The 17,408-nt window shown below is 42.7% G+C and overlaps 1 protein-coding gene across 2 annotated transcripts in view; it reads left to right on the forward strand.

Moving 5' to 3' along the window:
• ADCY5 (adenylate cyclase 5) overlaps positions 1-17,408 on the forward strand; it is a 223,850-nt gene that overhangs the window by 193,027 nt on the left and 13,415 nt on the right. For both annotated transcript variants that reach the window (XM_040602934.1, XM_040602935.1), the window contains exons 10-15: positions 1,689-1,833; positions 3,511-3,608; positions 6,330-6,417; positions 12,912-13,028; positions 14,568-14,732; positions 17,000-17,175. In XM_040602934.1, the coding sequence (XP_040458868.1) occupies positions 1,689-1,833; positions 3,511-3,608; positions 6,330-6,417; positions 12,912-13,028; positions 14,568-14,732; positions 17,000-17,175 (789 nt within the window). The remainder of the gene's footprint in view (positions 1-1,688; positions 1,834-3,510; positions 3,609-6,329; positions 6,418-12,911; positions 13,029-14,567; positions 14,733-16,999; positions 17,176-17,408) is intronic.

A 17,408-nucleotide genomic window follows, 5' to 3' on the forward strand; every position in this document is an offset into this window, starting at 1 on the left:
AGGAATAAAATAACTCTAGAGCCCCAAAATAAAACAAAATAATTAAAAAAAAAACAAAACAGTTTTCCCCAACCCCACTGAAATACTAAGATTGGCTAAAATAGAAATGAAACCTTGAGACAAACTAGGTTTGCAGTTGCCATATGGTCAACTAAATAAATGCCACTGGTGTGTCATCATGACCCAGCTGAGGTGTAGACACGATCAGCTCTTTGGTTGGGGCAAAGGGAGGTGGAATGGAAACAAATAGATGGACCTGATTTATTTTTCTCTTGGCAAGAGGTACACAGTAGTGTTGGGGTACAGAGGGCTGCTTAAACTCTGGTCTGGTTTTGCAGAAAGCGTTGGAAGAGCTGTTCTTTTGGAAAGGAACCTTTAACTTGTAGAAGAGAGTCACGTTCTGGTTTGTAAGCTGCTCTGAGCGATCTCTGCTTCCAGCACAGTCATACCTGTAGGGGTCTGCTGGCTGCAACACTGTGCATTATGCACTCTTATGCAGTACAAATAAAACCAAGAAAATAAAGCAGTGCAGCTGTCAGACCCTCGGGACTTTCTCTCCAGAGTGCCTAAGGTGAAGGTTACACAACATGAGCCGTAAGTTGCTGTGCCATCATGGGGTTTGCACATAGAAATAGTCATCAACTGGAATATGCCGCAGTGCAAGCTGGGGGTGTATTCCAGTGGATAACTATTGGCATATCCTGTGGGTAACCTTGGCAATCATGCAAGCAGAGCAGAAAAACAGCACTTCAGGATTAGCTTTTAATTTCTGCTTGTAACTAGTTTTAAGGCAAGCCATTAAAGTGACAGCATCAAGTCATTAAAATCCTGATACGTTTTAAAAATAACTAGAGAATTTTGGGAGGTGCTTCACGTTTCCTGATCCTCAGTGCAAAATGTTTCAGAGCAATTAAGTTCTCAGTGTTATTTTCTGAACAGTTTTTGAAAATAAGCCTCATTTTTCTGAAGCTGTAGCTGAGCATCAGAAACACACTGATACTAAAGACTATAAGAAATATAGAAATCCTGCTCCATGTATTTAGAAAGTGGAATCTAATCTGTATATTTTTCTTTTGCTACCTTTTTCTTTTGCAGCCTTTCCTTGAGTTCAGTAAATAGCTTGTAAGCAGAAAATTTTGTCTGGTTTATGCTTTATACTCATAAACAACTTCCATGAAGGGGAGGCAGTGGGGAGTCAGGCCACATTTTTTTCCCCCCGTGTAAACAATTTTTTCTCAAAAATGGAGAATTGTTCAAGTTCAGAAATTTTCACAGAAGTATTTACAGAAATTATTATTGGAAGCAAGAAATAGGACTGGTTACATAAATCATTTTGCCAGTTCAGGCACTAACAGCTATGACAGCGGAGCAGTAAGTCAGAGGACTAGTGGAAGGAGACTGCTGACAGATTTTAGAGAATGAAGGATGGTAAAGAGACTGCAAGGCAAGAAAACGGATGTAGTATAGAAAAAGGGCAAGTAAATCAAATCCCATCACTAGTCGACTCAGGACTGGCAATGAGCTCTAGAGCTGATATCATTTTCTTCTCATAACCCTTTTTCCAACTTGAAGTTGTCATAAGCAAAATGACATTAACCTCCAGCTCATTGTACAGTGAAACGATAATATATGGTGAAGAGAAGGAAATTATCTTGTCCTCTTATGCTCCCTTTTCATGACATCCTCAGGAATACACAGGAAAGCATGAACCCAGAAGATGAAGTGGATGAGTTTCTGGGCCGTGCCATCGATGCCAGAAGTATCGATCGCTTACGCTCTGAGCACGTGCGCAAGTTCCTCTTAACATTCAGGGAGCCTGACTTGGAGAAAAAGGTAATGTTCTCTAAAAGTCATTGCAACTTGTCTGTCAGGCTTCTTAGGAGTTTTAATCTTTCTGCATAAGATCAAGCTTTTATACCTGCAGGTAAAGCTAGGTTTTAGATGTTGGAGATGGGGTTGTGGTCTTAAAAAATCCATGCTTCTTCATGGGAACCTTAATATACTAATATATATATAATATTAATATAATATACTAATATATAATAATGTCCCTGGAAAGTCACAGTCATCGGAAGGGAGCACTGAGCAGGAAACCCAAGCCATTTCTGTCAGACACATGTGAATATGTAATGATGAGCTGTAAAGGGAATCCAGAATAAGCCAGATTTGCTTCTCTGACTTTGAGGCATCCAAACTGAGATTGCAGTCACCCCTTATCTCCCTCAAATCACTGGAGAAACCTGTTTTAGCCTGCCTGAGCTCTGAACCACCTCTGGTGGGGCTTTTCCCTGCCCTTTGTCTGCCCAGGGAGCTCCACGTGCTACTAGAGGTCATTGGGATGCAATTCATACTCCAGCCATTTTTGGGAGCCCATTTTAAGCAACAAGTAGAGTTCTTCATCTCACAAATGTGACAAAGAGGAGTAAGACACCTAGGGCTCCTGAATAGCTGATTGCTTCCTAATTTTGTTTCAGATATTGTTGGGAGGCAAAGGTCATTTCAATTTCTCTGTCTGTATAACAGAGACAACATGAGCTCTAGATGGCTGCAAAGTTAAATTCAGTTAAGTCCAAAGGTACTTGGATGCTGTTATTAAGGGTACTACATAAACTGCTGGTTTTAGTTGCCCAAAGAAAGTCAAAGTCATCATTTTTCTTTTTTTGCCCAAGCACAGATCCTTGGGATACTTTTGTGGTCTTCAAGTTAAACTCATTATTCAATGGAAAAAGCTTCAGTAATAAGTTTGCACTAAATATTTTATAATTTTATTTAGAAACACTCTTTCAATGACAGAAATTACAACCTATTGCAAAAGCAGACCTTTGCAGGATTTACAGCTGTTCAATGAATCAGTGTTGGACTGCATAAAAGCTCAAGCATGTAATTTCCCCCCACTCCTTCCCTTCAATTTTATAGCTGAAAACTGCTAGGGAAATTAGCAGTTCACCTGTTCTGAGCACCTTTTATTTTGTTCAAACATTGTGACCGCCTGTACTGACAACCATGCTTCAAGCTAAATAAAGCGTCTTTGGGAAACGGATGCAGCTGCCATGTGACCGATATGTTGACAAGTAGTTGGATGAAGTGACTGTGTGAAAACCATAGCATCCTCACACTACCATTAGAACGAGCCAAGCCGTCTGCACAAAATACAAGGTTTTCTCATTAACAACATTTGTCCCTGTTGGAGGAAACTTCCATTGGAGGAAGTTTAGGTCTGACGACAGTGACCTATAATCCTGGTCCCAGTTAATCCATTTCTGTTCCTGTCATGCAAGGGGCACGTGGCGAATCCTCTCTTCGCCCAGCTGTGTGGGTTTGTTCCCTGGCCTTTGGGTCTCTTCAAGTGCTTACAGCTTGCCCAGGGAGAAGGGGAGTTTGTAATGTTAGTCATTTCCTACCAGTGCTGCTTTCCAAGGACCTAAACAGAAGCCAAGTAAGAAGTTTTTGTGGAGAGAAGGCAGCCAGCCAAACTTCCCACTAACATAACCCTGTTTGCATTTTTTGCAGTACTCCAAGCAGGTGGATGACAGGTTTGGAGCCTACGTGGCTTGTGCCTCCCTAGTCTTCCTCTTCATCTGCTTTGTTCAAATCATAATCGTGCCACAGTGAGTACCTTTTCATCCCTTTGCTCCCATCTGCTCCCCTCCTCTATTCTGGCCTACTTTTCTTTGTTTTTTTTTCTTGAGAATTCAGAGCATCAAGGGGAAGAGAAAAATCCTTAAATAATTCATGCTCAAGTGATGTGTGGTACTTATTGTTTTCACTCATTTCTAGCACAGATTAAAACCTCCTCACTGGCACATGAGGATTTCTGTTTTCCCAGTATGATTTCTCTCACCATTACCATCATTTTAGGAAGGTCAGTTCAGCACATTTATAAGTCTGTGGAAAACAAATATCACTAAGTAGGAAGGATTGCCTACTAAGGTTGCATACACGTTCATAACGCAAGACTAGGCTGTCCTGTTATCTGAATGCAGCGGGGCAGGGAGGCGAAAAACCCATCACAGCCTCGTTGCTCAGAGCACTGAGGTCTCAGGGTCTGCTTAACAGATGAGGCATAACCTCTCGTACAGTTATTCTTCTGGACTCAGAGCAGCAGTGCAAGACAAAAGGTAGATAGAGAATTGAGCCACACATGCCCAAGCTTTGAGTAGCTCACTCCAGGTTTAAGTGTTGCAGTCTTTTCTTTCCCCAGGTAAGAATGGCATAAACTCCTCAGGGCTGTGGGGCACAGTGTTCTTGGACCACTGCAGTGAAATGCTTTGTCTGAAAGGCACAGTGTAACCCACTAGATCTTTTCCAGCAGGGAGCTCTGCAGACATGGTATTTCTTCACAAAGAGTTCATAAAAAATCCCTTAAAATTAAAGCACATTGGTATTTCCTGTGCTCTGGTTTAGTAGCAATAATACATCATTCACTGAGCTCTGCTGTGTTGGAAACAAATATGGAGTTAGTCATTTTTAATCTGAAGAACAAGATCACACAAGCTCTGAAAATACTCCAAATTCATCTTCATTACAAGACAAAAAAAGAGAGCTTTTAAAGCTCATTAAAACACGATTTGAACTCATTTAAAGAGAACTCCAATACTATTTTATGCCATTACAACTGCTTTCTACTTCTGTTCACACCACGGATCTTTTCAGAGTAGAGATGGGTTTGTAGTGTTTAGATCAGATATTGGGAAGGTCATGGAAACAATGCATAGTCTGATCTTTGAGGTCATTTGCTCTCCCAGGCAAGAAGACATTCACTTCTGCTCACAAAAGGATTGAATCGGCAAAATAACATCAGTACAAATGCACTATGTAGACAGATCCGCTTTGCGAAACTGGAATTGAAGCTGAAAGAGGCTCAAAATTGAAACTAGATCAATCGCAGCAATTAATGCATAGTTAATTAAATAAAAAAATATTCTTTGGGAGTAATTGATTTAGCAAAGGCTTACGCTTTGGATCTCTGGATATTACTGCTATGACTTCGCACCTGCAAAGGCCCTTTACCAGCCTTTGTGTTGCTCATCAAAGTCCCTAAGCAGCTACTAAGCTGTCTCCCTAAAACCCAGTTTAACATTTAAATGACAACTTGACAATTTCTGATCTGTGGCAGCCATATGGCTGACTCAGTATTACGCAGGAGCCAATCCCCTATGGCAGTGTGGTGTAAATGTCACGCTGCTCAGTCTCCCTCCACACTGCCCATAAGGGTGGTGGTTGGTTTTTTGGTACGTTCTGAAGTGCCCTTTAGGCAGCCTAGCCTGTCTGAATGGTGATCTGGTTCAAGAGTGAATAAAATTCCATGTTTTAACTGCAGGTAAAATATACTTTCCTTCACCTTTTGGTTTGTTTTCTCTTATATTTCAATTGCATGGTTTGGGTTGTTATTGAAGGTAAGAGTTAAGCAGCAACTGAAACCACAGGATGTGTCACCATCACAGCTTCATGAAACTCACCATGGTATTTGAATTTGAAACTAGAGACAAAATGGCATTGATAATTCATAATGATAAAGAGGAATAGCTTTAATGAATTTCACGAAGGTTCAAACAGTGAATTTGCAAGTACGATTATCTTAGTAGCCATGAGAGAACACATCGACCGGTTGGCTTTGGTGTGGTTTGCCTCGATGTCATGTCGCAAGAATACTTCCTTTAAATTATGAACAAGGCTTAGTCCTGGGAGGGGCCTTATGCTGTCACACTGAGACCAATCACGATAAATTGTTGTTGAGTATCTTGGTGATCAAAACAGATGAAATTGCATACTACAAAGTTGGCCCTGAGGTTCTGTTTGCATTTCAAAGTTGGGAGGAACAGGAATTTAGCCAAGCTAAGGCTGTTTTCCCTGAATATCCTCATGCCATGGTTGCTCCTGTGGTGCAGCACAGATATTCCCTGTGCACAGCAAGGACGGGCAGCTATTCCCGTTGAGATTATTCCCACCCAGCCGCACTGCAGTGCTCAGCACTCTTTCCTTCCCAGGGATCTCCTGCCCGCAGCCAGCCGGGTGCTGACCTGCCATAGCAAGTTGTTCTATGAGCTCCTGTAGTGCATTAAATATTTTTCAGTTCCTCTGCTGTCACCCCAGCAGGAAGGTGATTGCCATAAAAGATGTGGTATTCTCTGCTTTGCAGCCTGTGTGAGTAATTTGAAATAGGACAGAGTATCTGTTCATAATCAAGGCACCTACTATCTCCCACTGCTCTCCTAATTAGAAAGCCTGTACAGTGTGTCATCACTTGTACAAATGTCATGTTCTGGAGAGTAGAGCTGTAGCTATTCTATATGGTGTGCATTTAAGAAAAAAATTCTCCTTGATTTCAGCTCTACATTTATGCTGGGTTTTTACCTGACCTGTTTCCTGATCCTGACCACGGTGGTGTTTGTTTCTGTCATTTACTCCTGTGTGAAGGTGAGTACTGTGGTTTCTTTGTAGAGTCCTTTGCCTAAGATAACTGGATCAGCAATCTGTTTCTTCAGCTAACAGAGCATGTTTTGTCAGCCACCCTTTCTACACTATGTGATAAGGGTTACAGAAAAAGCCTTTGATAAGACAGAATGAACTGCAAACAGATGTTAGGGATGGCATCTCTTTAGATCAGTCAGAAGTAACCATTCTGTGGATCTGCATGTCTATGAAGTCCCCTGCAGGCACTCTGATATTGATATAAGAACACATTTTCCAATGTGAAATGAAACACTGACCATTCGTTTCCTCCCTGTAAACTTCCTGCAGAGTCGCCTGTGTACTGGCTCCTGCTGCATATGCATGTTTGGGTAGGCAGATAACCAGAAGCAGAATATCATGAAGGAAAAATGTCCTGGGGGAAGCAAAAGCCATATAGAAGGTTATCAGCCTTTCTCAGATGAGTGTACAGAGATTCCAACATTCGGTGGACTCTTTCTTGTAGCTGGTTTTGATCAGCAAAGAAATACATTGTGTGAAATCCAAAAACAGATTAATTGTTTGTGGCAGTCTAAATTGGTAAGTTGGCAGTAAGCACTTTGGGAAGGGTGATGTGCTTATTTTTTTCGCTCAAAGGTATTCCTATTACAATGTTGATTGTATCTGCAGTTTTGGAAATCCTTCCAGTCTAGCAGTGTCAGAACGTGGAAGATGTTCAGATTCAGGCTCCTTAGCCCAAGCTCAGCTTTGTTCCTCAGAGCCTGGAATAAAATAGCTCAGTAGCAATATGTTTCCTGCAGAAGAAACTGTGGAGTAATGGATTATGTCAGGCAGATGATTTGCCTCACTTTAATTATCTTCTCTGTGCCATTTTCAGCAGTTGAATGTGGGTGATCTTGACAGACTTGCACCTTTCATGTCTTTTTGATTTTTGAAAGATTTGTAGAATTAAGCTTTGCCTTCTCATTTAATAAGAGCTACAAAATGTTCCCAGTGAAAGAAGCTTGAGGTTATATTTGAACTTAACAACTCACTCACGGGGCTTCCCTTGGGCTTATGACAATTTTAAAGGGAGCCTAGTTCATAAGCACAGCATCCAATTGGTCCTGCTTGTTTACCAGTAATGAGAATTACAAGTCAGAAATAACAGTGCTAATAGGAAGACTTATGTCCCTTGAGCTGGGAGATGGTACCCAAAGATTCCTGGTTATACTTGCTGTGTCTATTGCACGAGGATGCTGCTGAGTGCCATTAGTTTGTAAACTGGTATCAGCAGTTTGTGCAGTTAGCAGTAAATAATAACCAGTGTGGCTTTTGGTCACAGCCACAGAGGACTTGGAAACTGGGTGCAGAGCTGTGCTGGAGCCTGCTTACACTGCAGTGCCACTGGCAGCAACATCCCAGCGCACTGCCAGCCGCACCACGCCAGCTCTGTTGGTGCTCTGCAGATACTGGGGCAAGAGCTGTGGCAGACCCAGACCTCTGATGCATTCAAGCTGGCTGACTTGCAAAAAGATGAATTTCAGAGTGCACAACTGTTAGTCATCCACTGGGGTTTACAGGCTTAGGTTGCTTCCACATACTGACAGCAGCTCTCATTTCTTCTGTCATCATTCAAAGCTATTGGTTTTGGTTTGGGCTTTTTGGTTTAATAGTTCTACTGATCTTAATTAACAATTAATATAAAAGGCACACAGGATTTTTCAGTCCCTGTGACCGTAGGCAGATATTTAGTCTTGTTTTCTTTGCCTTGAGCTTCCAAATTCCTGCAGGAGAGGTCTGTTTGTTGGTGCCTGCAACTTTTTAGGCTGTTTTTTTCTCAGTGCACAGGCCCTGGGAACACGAGACATCAGAGGGAATTCAGACTAACATCAGAATTTATAGGACTTTATGAAGCTCCTGATATTTCCAAAAGTGAATTTTCAGCATGTTGGCTCTGACCCACAAGCTGCTTACGTATGACATTCAGTGCGGCCAGTGTCTTCTGTGCACAGATTGCAAATATTGAAAATATCAGGCCTTATAGCTCCAGTGCCTTTTTAATTACCCTAATTTTAGGGCTCCAAATTAGCCTCTAGTGACAACATCTGATTGTGAAATGGCTTGTTTAGGGGACAGCTACTTCTAGCTTGTCAGCTACCCATCTGATGGCAGCAGCTTCTGGTACCTGCAGCCTGCCTCTATCATGAAAGATTTTAGTGTTTCAAGTCAAGAGGTTTTTAAACAGTGGGTTTACCCAGCCCTTGGTTATGCAGTGTTACTGACCTGCTGTACTCCACATTGCTCCAGGAAACATTTTTACACATGTGCATAAGGAAGGCACTTTCACAAATCCTTCAGGTGAAATTTTGATGTGACAATGTCAGCATTGTTTGCTCTGTTTCACACTTGAATGTGGGATAGGAGAGCATGTCTTTTACAGACTAATGTAATTCCACACAAAGCTGGAAAGCAGGTGTCCACCCCAGGATAGCAGTATAAGCATAACTTTGGCCTGTTTGCTGTGTTGTTACATGATAAGTGACTCCTTTTTCTTCCTCTTTCCAGCTTTCATGTGAGATTTTCCTTCCCTGTTTTTGCCTTTCCATCCTTGGCTTTGACAATGGCCAGCAGGCTCTTTCTGGACAGCTTGATCATGTTTTATTTTCTTTTGCTGTCATTATTATCTTCCACTATAAAATTCTCCATGGACTAGAAGTTGATCCTGGAACAGCCAACGCAGTCAGCTTGGCTTTCCAAGTTTCTTCAGCTGTAATAAACAAGAGAGCTCCAGTTCTTCACTTTGATGCTCCATGAAGTCTTGGCCACTGTGAGATGGTATTCCTTCCCAATAGAGTCTAAGGTCATGGGAACCAGGATCCCTTTGCAAATATTCCACCGACAGACATCTGCTTTGCTACTAACTTATCAAGTTTGTGTTGCTTCTTAAAATCCTTAACTTCTGGTATCTACACTGCTGTGTTGAATTCAACTTCTTGCATGTTCCTGGAAGCACATATGAGAGAAATTTCAAGTTATCCTTTATGAGAAAATATGTTGTTCCGTAGCTTACATAGGTGCAGCTTGCCTGCCTGTTTCTTTGCCTCCCAAAGCTGGTCTAGATGCTCCTAATTTTGGGGGTTTTTTTCTTAAGCAGGGGAAAAAATACCTCTGAAAACTGTACTTGTTTAGTAGACTAATAAATCACCGTGAAATAAGTTACATAAGTGCACTTGCAATATTAAGTTGCCTGGAGATGTCTTTTACTCCAGAAGCATCTTAATGTGCTTCAAAATGACTCAAAGGCTTTTATTACAAATTGAAAAATCAGAATGTAAAGACCTCATAATTTTTTTCATCTCGCAAGACAACAGCAATTATCTAAGCCGTTTTCCATGTCCACAATATATGTTAAGAACCAAAAAGGAGAAATAGTACTCTTCTGTCTGCCATCAGCCATTATTGCAAAGTACAGCTTTTATTTAGTGTATTTTTTGTCATGCAAATGACTGTAGGTTGTGGATCATTTTCAGTGTAACACTAGTACTTGTTGGATCGCTTTTTAAATTTGGACTTCCACCTGTACAACAGTGCTTTGCCTTCCCTTTGTATATTTGTATATTGTATATTGGTACCTGCATTCTTTCAGAGCCTCTGTCTTCTGGGAGATAGTATCTTCCAGCAGCATTTATGCATTTCAATTCAGAATGACCTGGAATCAACTGGACAATACAATTTCCTTTTTCCCACTGTGGTTATTTTTCTTTACATGGGCAATTTTAAGAGGGCTAATGAGCTACCTCAAGCTTGTGTGGCAACCCAAATGTAAATCTTGGCTTCCCAAATGGATCATGTTCTTTCTTTCAGCCCCTGTTATCAATGCTGCACATGCAGGTTTAGAGCTGCCATTTCATCAGACCTTGCCTTGTCCTTTTCTTCACTCTGGCAAGATTTGAGTCTTATTAAGCGGAGTAAATGGTGTTGGATAATATAAACCAATGGGCTAACCCGCAACAGTATAGGATTTTCACCATACTATAACGTCTTGATGTTCTGCTTCTTTTCCTAGGACAGAAGGGTTTTTATTTTATTTTATTACAATATGGGAGAGGAAATAATCTTCTTTTCTTTTTTCTTCTTTTTTGTTATACCCTTGACTTGTGGATGTTTTTATGGAGGGAACATTGCTAGACTGGAGCTGAGTTGTCAGAGCTGACACAGGTCCCCCATTTCTGGCATAGAAGTCCTCCAAGCTGCAAGTATTCCTCGTCTCTATCTGCCTTTGTGAGAGGGAAGAGCATTATTTATGTTGCAGAGCCTCCATGAATGTTGCTCGCAAGGCAGAGGTTCCTCAGATGCGTGGCATGGTTGTACCATTGTGCTCTCTGTTGCAATCCTGACCTCCTATGGTTTTTGGCATCCGTTTCCTCTTCAGGATTTTTTCCAGCTGTACTTGTTTACTGACCTAAAATTTTCCCTAGTTTGCAAAGTAATGAGAACCAAGATTAATACAAAGAAAACATGTTTTCATTAGAATTTAAGTGTCTTTCACTGATAGCTTTGCTTGATATCTCAGGCTTGGTTCAAAGTCAGGCTTTTTTGGGATCATTGGCAGCAGGGGCTTGAGCCAAGATCCACAACAAAGTGCTCCTGAGTTTTATTTAGGTGCCTGATTTCCCAGAGATTACAGAAGGAGGTTAGCTCCGTGCATACCTTTGTGGAGCTTGGACTTGAGGCCTAAACAAAGGGGTGACATGAAAACCTGTCCTGCTCTAATCTAGTGAGTAAACTGTCTAAATGCAACATGAATCCTCCTTCTCCCTCCAAATCCTATAAAGTTTAGAGCAGAGGAAAGCCCCATGGCATTTCCCACATCCCTGCGCTGGTAGCGATCTGCTGCTACCTGATGTCTGCATGGAAGCAGCTGGACACGGTAGGGCAAGGAGATATTTTGGTTTGTGTTTAGCAACAGAGCCATGGATTTCTCTTTGAGCAAGATTTATTTCTGAGAGGTGTTTTGCTTTGGTTTACAGTGTCTACATGAGCCTGAAGGGTTGCATAAGCTTTCAGTGAATTGCAATCAATCCTCATTCAGTGCAAATAAGTCATAACCCAAATTTCCCCTTTCTTCCCGCCCCCCTCCCCCCAGAGCCTTGCCCCCTCCTCTCACCTGGAGTTAGCTGGATTTTTGTGCATGTGCTGGTAGCAGTTGAAATCAGCTCTTGCAAAACTCTTGCCACAATCTCTCTCTCCCCCTGTAAAAGTCACCAGCTAATCGGTGCTTTGGCCATTCAAACACTTTGTAATTACACTGTAGGACTGCTGTGTGGGAAGCTATGCAGTGCCAAAATGTTGCATCTCTATAGATGTAAGAGTGAAGGATAAAAGGGATAAGCAAGACTTTTAATAGAAACATTAGTCATAGTTAAATTGCAGTGCCGTGTCGCTGCACTGCTAGCTTCTTTGTGTCTCTAAAAATACCCTCTAGTGGCTTGGTTATTCATGCAGCGTGCTGGTGGGGAGAGCTGGGTTCTGGAAAAAACTTTGGCAGCCTTCAGCAGAGCCTCTCTGCCCCGGCACGGTGGCATGGAGGGTTTTCTGGTGTCCATCTTTCGCTGCTCCAGCCCTGAGCTTGCGCTGGGACAGTGGATGGTGTATGAAGAGAAAGGGCTGGTTGCATTGTCTTCTGTACTTCTCTTGTAGCTAATGCGATGCAAGGAGGCCTCACGCGATGCTGAGGGGTGACCCTTGCTGCAAAGGGCGCCTGGTTAGCCTCCGCTTTAACACACACCATCGCTGCCCAGAATATGATGCAGCACCTAACACAAAACATGCTGGTGGCCTGCAGTCAGAAAGCAATTAGAAAAAAGCTTCTAGCTCTGATAGTAGTGAATCACTGGGACAGTCTGTCTGGGGGAGCTCTGTGATCACCCTTACCCGTGGTTATTTTTAGCCCTGTGTGTCTGTGGTGACGAGGCCAGCTCAGTCTGCAGTGCCTTTCACTAAGGGTCTGACAGATCATGAGGTAGCCTGGGCTTTTCAACAGTCTGTTTCTGAAATGGCACCAGAAAGTCCTACGATATGCCTTTGCGATCAGAGGGATATGACATGTATTTTTTTCATTTCTGCTTTTGTTAATTTTTGATCCAGTAATTTACAGGCTCAACCTCCTGGCTATTTCAGTTACAGATGGCTTGTGGTTTGCTTCTCACGACAGGATGAGCACAGCCCTGCGAGCCATGCTATCTCGGCTCAGGAGTCATCATTCCCATTAGGAAGGACTAAGTAGATTTGGTGAGCCAGCTGGGCCTGCTGCCACGAGGTGGTCACGTTCCTGCTCACCCTTGTCCTGGAGCTGCCATCTCCATCACCGTTCCCTAACCCCTGTGTGGCTTCCGCACAGATCCTGTGCTGAAGGATGCAGGCAGCTCAAATGTGGGTTGTAATCTGTAGAACAAGTAATGATTTTACATGTTTATTTCATCTTTTTTTTTTTATTATTTCTTCCCTGTCACATCCAGCTTTTCCCAGCTCCACTCCAGACTCTTTCTAGGAAGATTGTACAGTCCAGGACCAATAGTACCTTAGTTGGAGTTTTTGCCATTATCCTGGTTTTTCTATCTGCCTTTGTCAACATGGTATGTGCACTATTTCCTTTTCACTCATATGGTTCTGCATGGTTTTCTTATTGGTGCTCTGCAGCATTGCAACCCTTAGAACCACTGGGTTTAATTTAATCCTGCCTAATGCTTACAGCATCTGAGGTCAGTTCCCCTTTGTTTTTTGGACACAGAAAAGAAATGGGAGCCTGACAGCTGCATCCCTATAGCCAGTTATATGCCTGGCACCGATTTGTGCCCATATTCTTTTCCGATTCTTTAAAAGCTTCTGCTCCAAGTACATAAGCCCAGCCTGATTTGTACCCCTTAGCAAAGGGCCAGCACTAGCGCGATGCGTCATTTAACTCCCACAACACTGAGTGGGACTTAAGTGTTGCGTAGGCTTTGTGCCAGCCTTCTGCACAGCGCAGCATCCTGCTCCAAGTGCAGTAATCACCTAACAAGGACTGTGAAGGCTTTGAGTTGCACTTCTGGGATGGGGTGCTCTAGCTTTGCACTCAAACTCAGAGAAAGACGGGCTGTTCTCTAGGACCCTGTGGCTGCTGGTTTCTCACCTGTACAAATGGCTTGAAGGCTGAATGTATTTTAAAGAAGCCACTTGAGTATTCTCTACTCTGCATACATCTATTTCGGTTTTTAAGAGAAGGGGGGGGGGGGGGGGGGGGGAGGAGGAACGGACCTGGGATTAAAGCCCTGAGCTTGGAGGTAGCTACAAAGACTTCACATAGCACTCCGCTCCTCTCAGTTATGGCCTCAGCTGGGGCAGTGCTGACTTGCACTGGCATGGAGAGGCTTAAACACCTAAAAACCAGACCAGTACTTGCTCTTGCCTCAGATTCCCAATACTCATAGTGGAGATTTAGGAACAATTTTATGTTCTGTTGAGGTACTTGAATGGGAGGCACTAACTCAGTGGCATTGACACCCCATCACCTTACTCCACAGTCGCCTGCGAAGAGCTGGTGTAGGTTGCTGAGCACCACGCAGAAATTAGAGCTTTTTTTTTCTGCATAATGTGTGGTACTTTGCACTCATGAACTGCTTAGTGTAAAAATTAGCAAAATGGACAAATGGAGCAGCATGTGGAGAAGATCAGAATGGGCCTCTGCTGCTTCCTGAGCAGAACAAGCACATTAGCCTTTAAGCCTTGATGCTAAAGTCTTCCCTGTAGAAGGACCCACAGCAGCAGCTTTAGAGATGGCAAGGGAAAGTTATCAGCTGAGAAATTTCCATTAGCAGAAATAGAGCAACACCAGGACCTTGTAACAGACAGCAGGATATATTTGTATGTGTAATATCTACAGCCCCTCTGCCTGTGAACCTCCAGACATAAAGTTGTATGTGAAGTTGAACATGAAACTAGCTTTCTAGAGAGCACAGCCTGGATTTTATTAATTAATATTGGGGGGGGGAGAAAAAACATAGCCATTACACATGCCATAAACGTAATCCGGTGATTTCATTTTGCATATTTTGCACATTGCTACTTTTGCATGAACTATTTTGTTTTCTTCTCCTTGTCTATGCCATTGAGTTTAATACCATCTTTTTCTTCAGTTCATGTGCAGCACTGTGGATCTCGCCAGCTGCATGGCTGCAGAATACAACATCACTCCTGACCGGGTGGACATATGCCTTATCAGCAATCTGACTTCCAACTACAGCCTGGGCACCTTGCAGGGATTCTGTGACAGTCCTTTGCCCAACTGCAACTTTCCAGAGGTATTGCTTGACAAAAATGGGTTACAGAGCTTGATCTGAGAAGAGGCTGTAAAACCTGTGTGATAAATCTCAGTGGTTCACAGGAAAGCAAATTTGATCCTGATTGCCATTATAGGACTGACACAGGCTACTATGCACAAACTTAAATGTCTGAAGTTATTATCGTGAGTCCACATTAATGTTTAAGTTCCTTGGGGCTGAATAATCAGTAGACTTCTATAACTGTTGGATCCTGCCTGTAGCAGGAAAAATTGCCTTTATTATGTCCTTAATGCATGTAGAACTGCAAGTAATTTCAAAGGAGTCTGTGGGTGCTCAGTGTTACTTGAAAATCAGTGTCTAGTCACAGATTAACCCTTCCCTCCATTGTTTTATGTCCTTATGAAAAACTTTGCTTATATATTCTTTCACTAGGTGTAATAGGTTCTGGACTCGACTCAGGCAAGTTAGCAGCCCTGATAGTGGTCTGCTTCAATTTGCAAATGCAAATCCTACCTTGTCAGAACAACTTGTTTAAAACAAAATACAAATGCTTCTAATGGCAAAAGAAAAAACAAAAACAAAAACAAACAACAACAAACCCAACCCCAAAACCAACTATGCTTTACACTCTGGTAGAAGGCTTTGCCAAAAATACAATATTTTTGCATAGCTATTCAAAGACCTTTCTCTGAGTTTTTAGGTCATGGCCATTACATTTGTTGTCTACTGGAAATTGAAAAGATCTGTCTAGGATGGGGGCAGAATTTATGTCAAGGTCATCTGGGTTTATGGGGGCCTGACAGATTTATGACTGATCTGTTATCAGCCAGATGTCCAAGGTGCTACTGAAAGCCCTGGTATCCCACTGAGCATTTTTCCATTTAACTTAGCAGGAATATGGTCCCTATCTGATACAGTGAGGTTGCTGTGACCACCATTACTGTGACTTTCAACCCTGCAAAGTAGAAAGGCCCAGGAGCAAAATCTGGCACAATGGAGAACTAGAAATAGACTGTGTCCCTCATGAGGTTGTCAGGAGTGCTGGTCCAGGACAGAGAGGGATTTTATCCATGAGGAACAGCCATTTGGCATGCTAAGGATGCTATGGCAGCCTTGAGCCAGGTCCTGCCGGTCAGTGGGCTAAGAAGTGAGGAGTCCCTCCCCTGTACTCTGCAGGGCAGATGTTGGATCTGGTACAGGCATTGTTTGTTGCTTCCAGTGTGCTTTCAGGAGGTGGTAGGATCCTACTCCTCAGCCACAGGGAACATCCACCCAATTTTCTAGAAACTGAAGAGTCAAGTTACGAGCTGTACAAGTTATTTTCTCTGATTTAATATATAAGCAATGAACTATTGATAAATGAGCTCAGAACATAGGCATATTTCTATTTCAACTAGGGGTTGCTTTCAACTGAAAGATGGATCGCCTCAGGCATCTGATACAGGTTTATTGCCAGAAATAGGCCTGTCCGGACAGAGTAGAAGCTTAAATCTTTACAGGCTTTAAGACTGCAGGACAATAATGAGCTGGATAACATGCCTCTCTGTTTTACATCCTAGCCTTCCCATCAGCCATGAATGGCACTGGCAGGCTGCAATGACATTTGAAAGTACTGACATGCTAAACATTCAGTTCTCAGATGGGCAGCAGTTGCTACCCCACCACCCACATGTGGCAGAGGGCTCCACTACCACACATGTGCACACTTCTGCAACTGCTGACAGAAAAAAATGATCGTGGTGTTTGGCATTGGTAGAATTTTGTCCAGCCTTGATCTTGCCAATGGATTCAGTGTGTCACATCAGCAGGGGTGATACTTCCCAGTTGGCCTCAAGTGGGTATCTGTCCTGGTGGTGTGAATTACTAATACCCTTGGTCCCATGTATTGTGCAGGTATGTGAACTGGAGCCCAGAATTTGACCTTGAAGCACAAAGTATTCCAGCATAACTGCTTTCTGCTAATTCAGTAATCATGTCCAGGGCAAACCTGCATCACAACCTTGGGTATACAGCTACGAGCCCTACGTTTCTTGAGTGTAAAGCAAATAATGCCTGATGAAGAATGCAAGTTTTCTCCTCTCCATCAATTCAGTTTTAACATTTGACCTCTAGCATGGTAGAATCCCCCAGGGAGCCCCAGGTGTACGTGTTCGGTCAGCTCAACTACATAGATCCCAGTTCCTTTCTGTCCCTCTGTTTAGTTTCCTTTGTTTTCAGTTTTGATTTATTCAGCTGACATTCATTTCTCTTCTGGGTTTTTTTTTCCCCTTTTTGTCTTTATACAGTACTTTACCTACAGTGTCTTACTGAGTCTCCTGGCCTGCTCTGTGTTCCTTCAGATCAGCTGTATTGGAAAACTGATCCTTATGTTAATCATTGAATTTATATATGTTCTCATTGTGGAAGTGCCAGGGGTCAACCTTTTTGACAATGCAGATCTCCTGGTTACAGCTAAAACCCAGTAAGTGTCTTTCACTTCTGAAATCTTCATCTGACTTCTTTCACCCAATGATTTCAGTGTGGCATTAGGTGGATGGGAGTGTAGAGGCTGTGGTGCAAGCAAGGGAAGGCCATGGTACCAGAGAAGGCATGGCTGTAAACTAAAGGCCTTATCAATGCTGCTCTCCACCTCTGAAGAGCAGAAGAATGCAGTTCCCTTTAAGATCTTTTTAATGTGGAACTTGACTAATGAAC

This window comes from Falco naumanni, chromosome 8, assembly GCF_017639655.2.
Source record: "Falco naumanni isolate bFalNau1 chromosome 8, bFalNau1.pat, whole genome shotgun sequence".
Taxonomy (NCBI): domain Eukaryota; kingdom Metazoa; phylum Chordata; class Aves; order Falconiformes; family Falconidae; genus Falco; species Falco naumanni.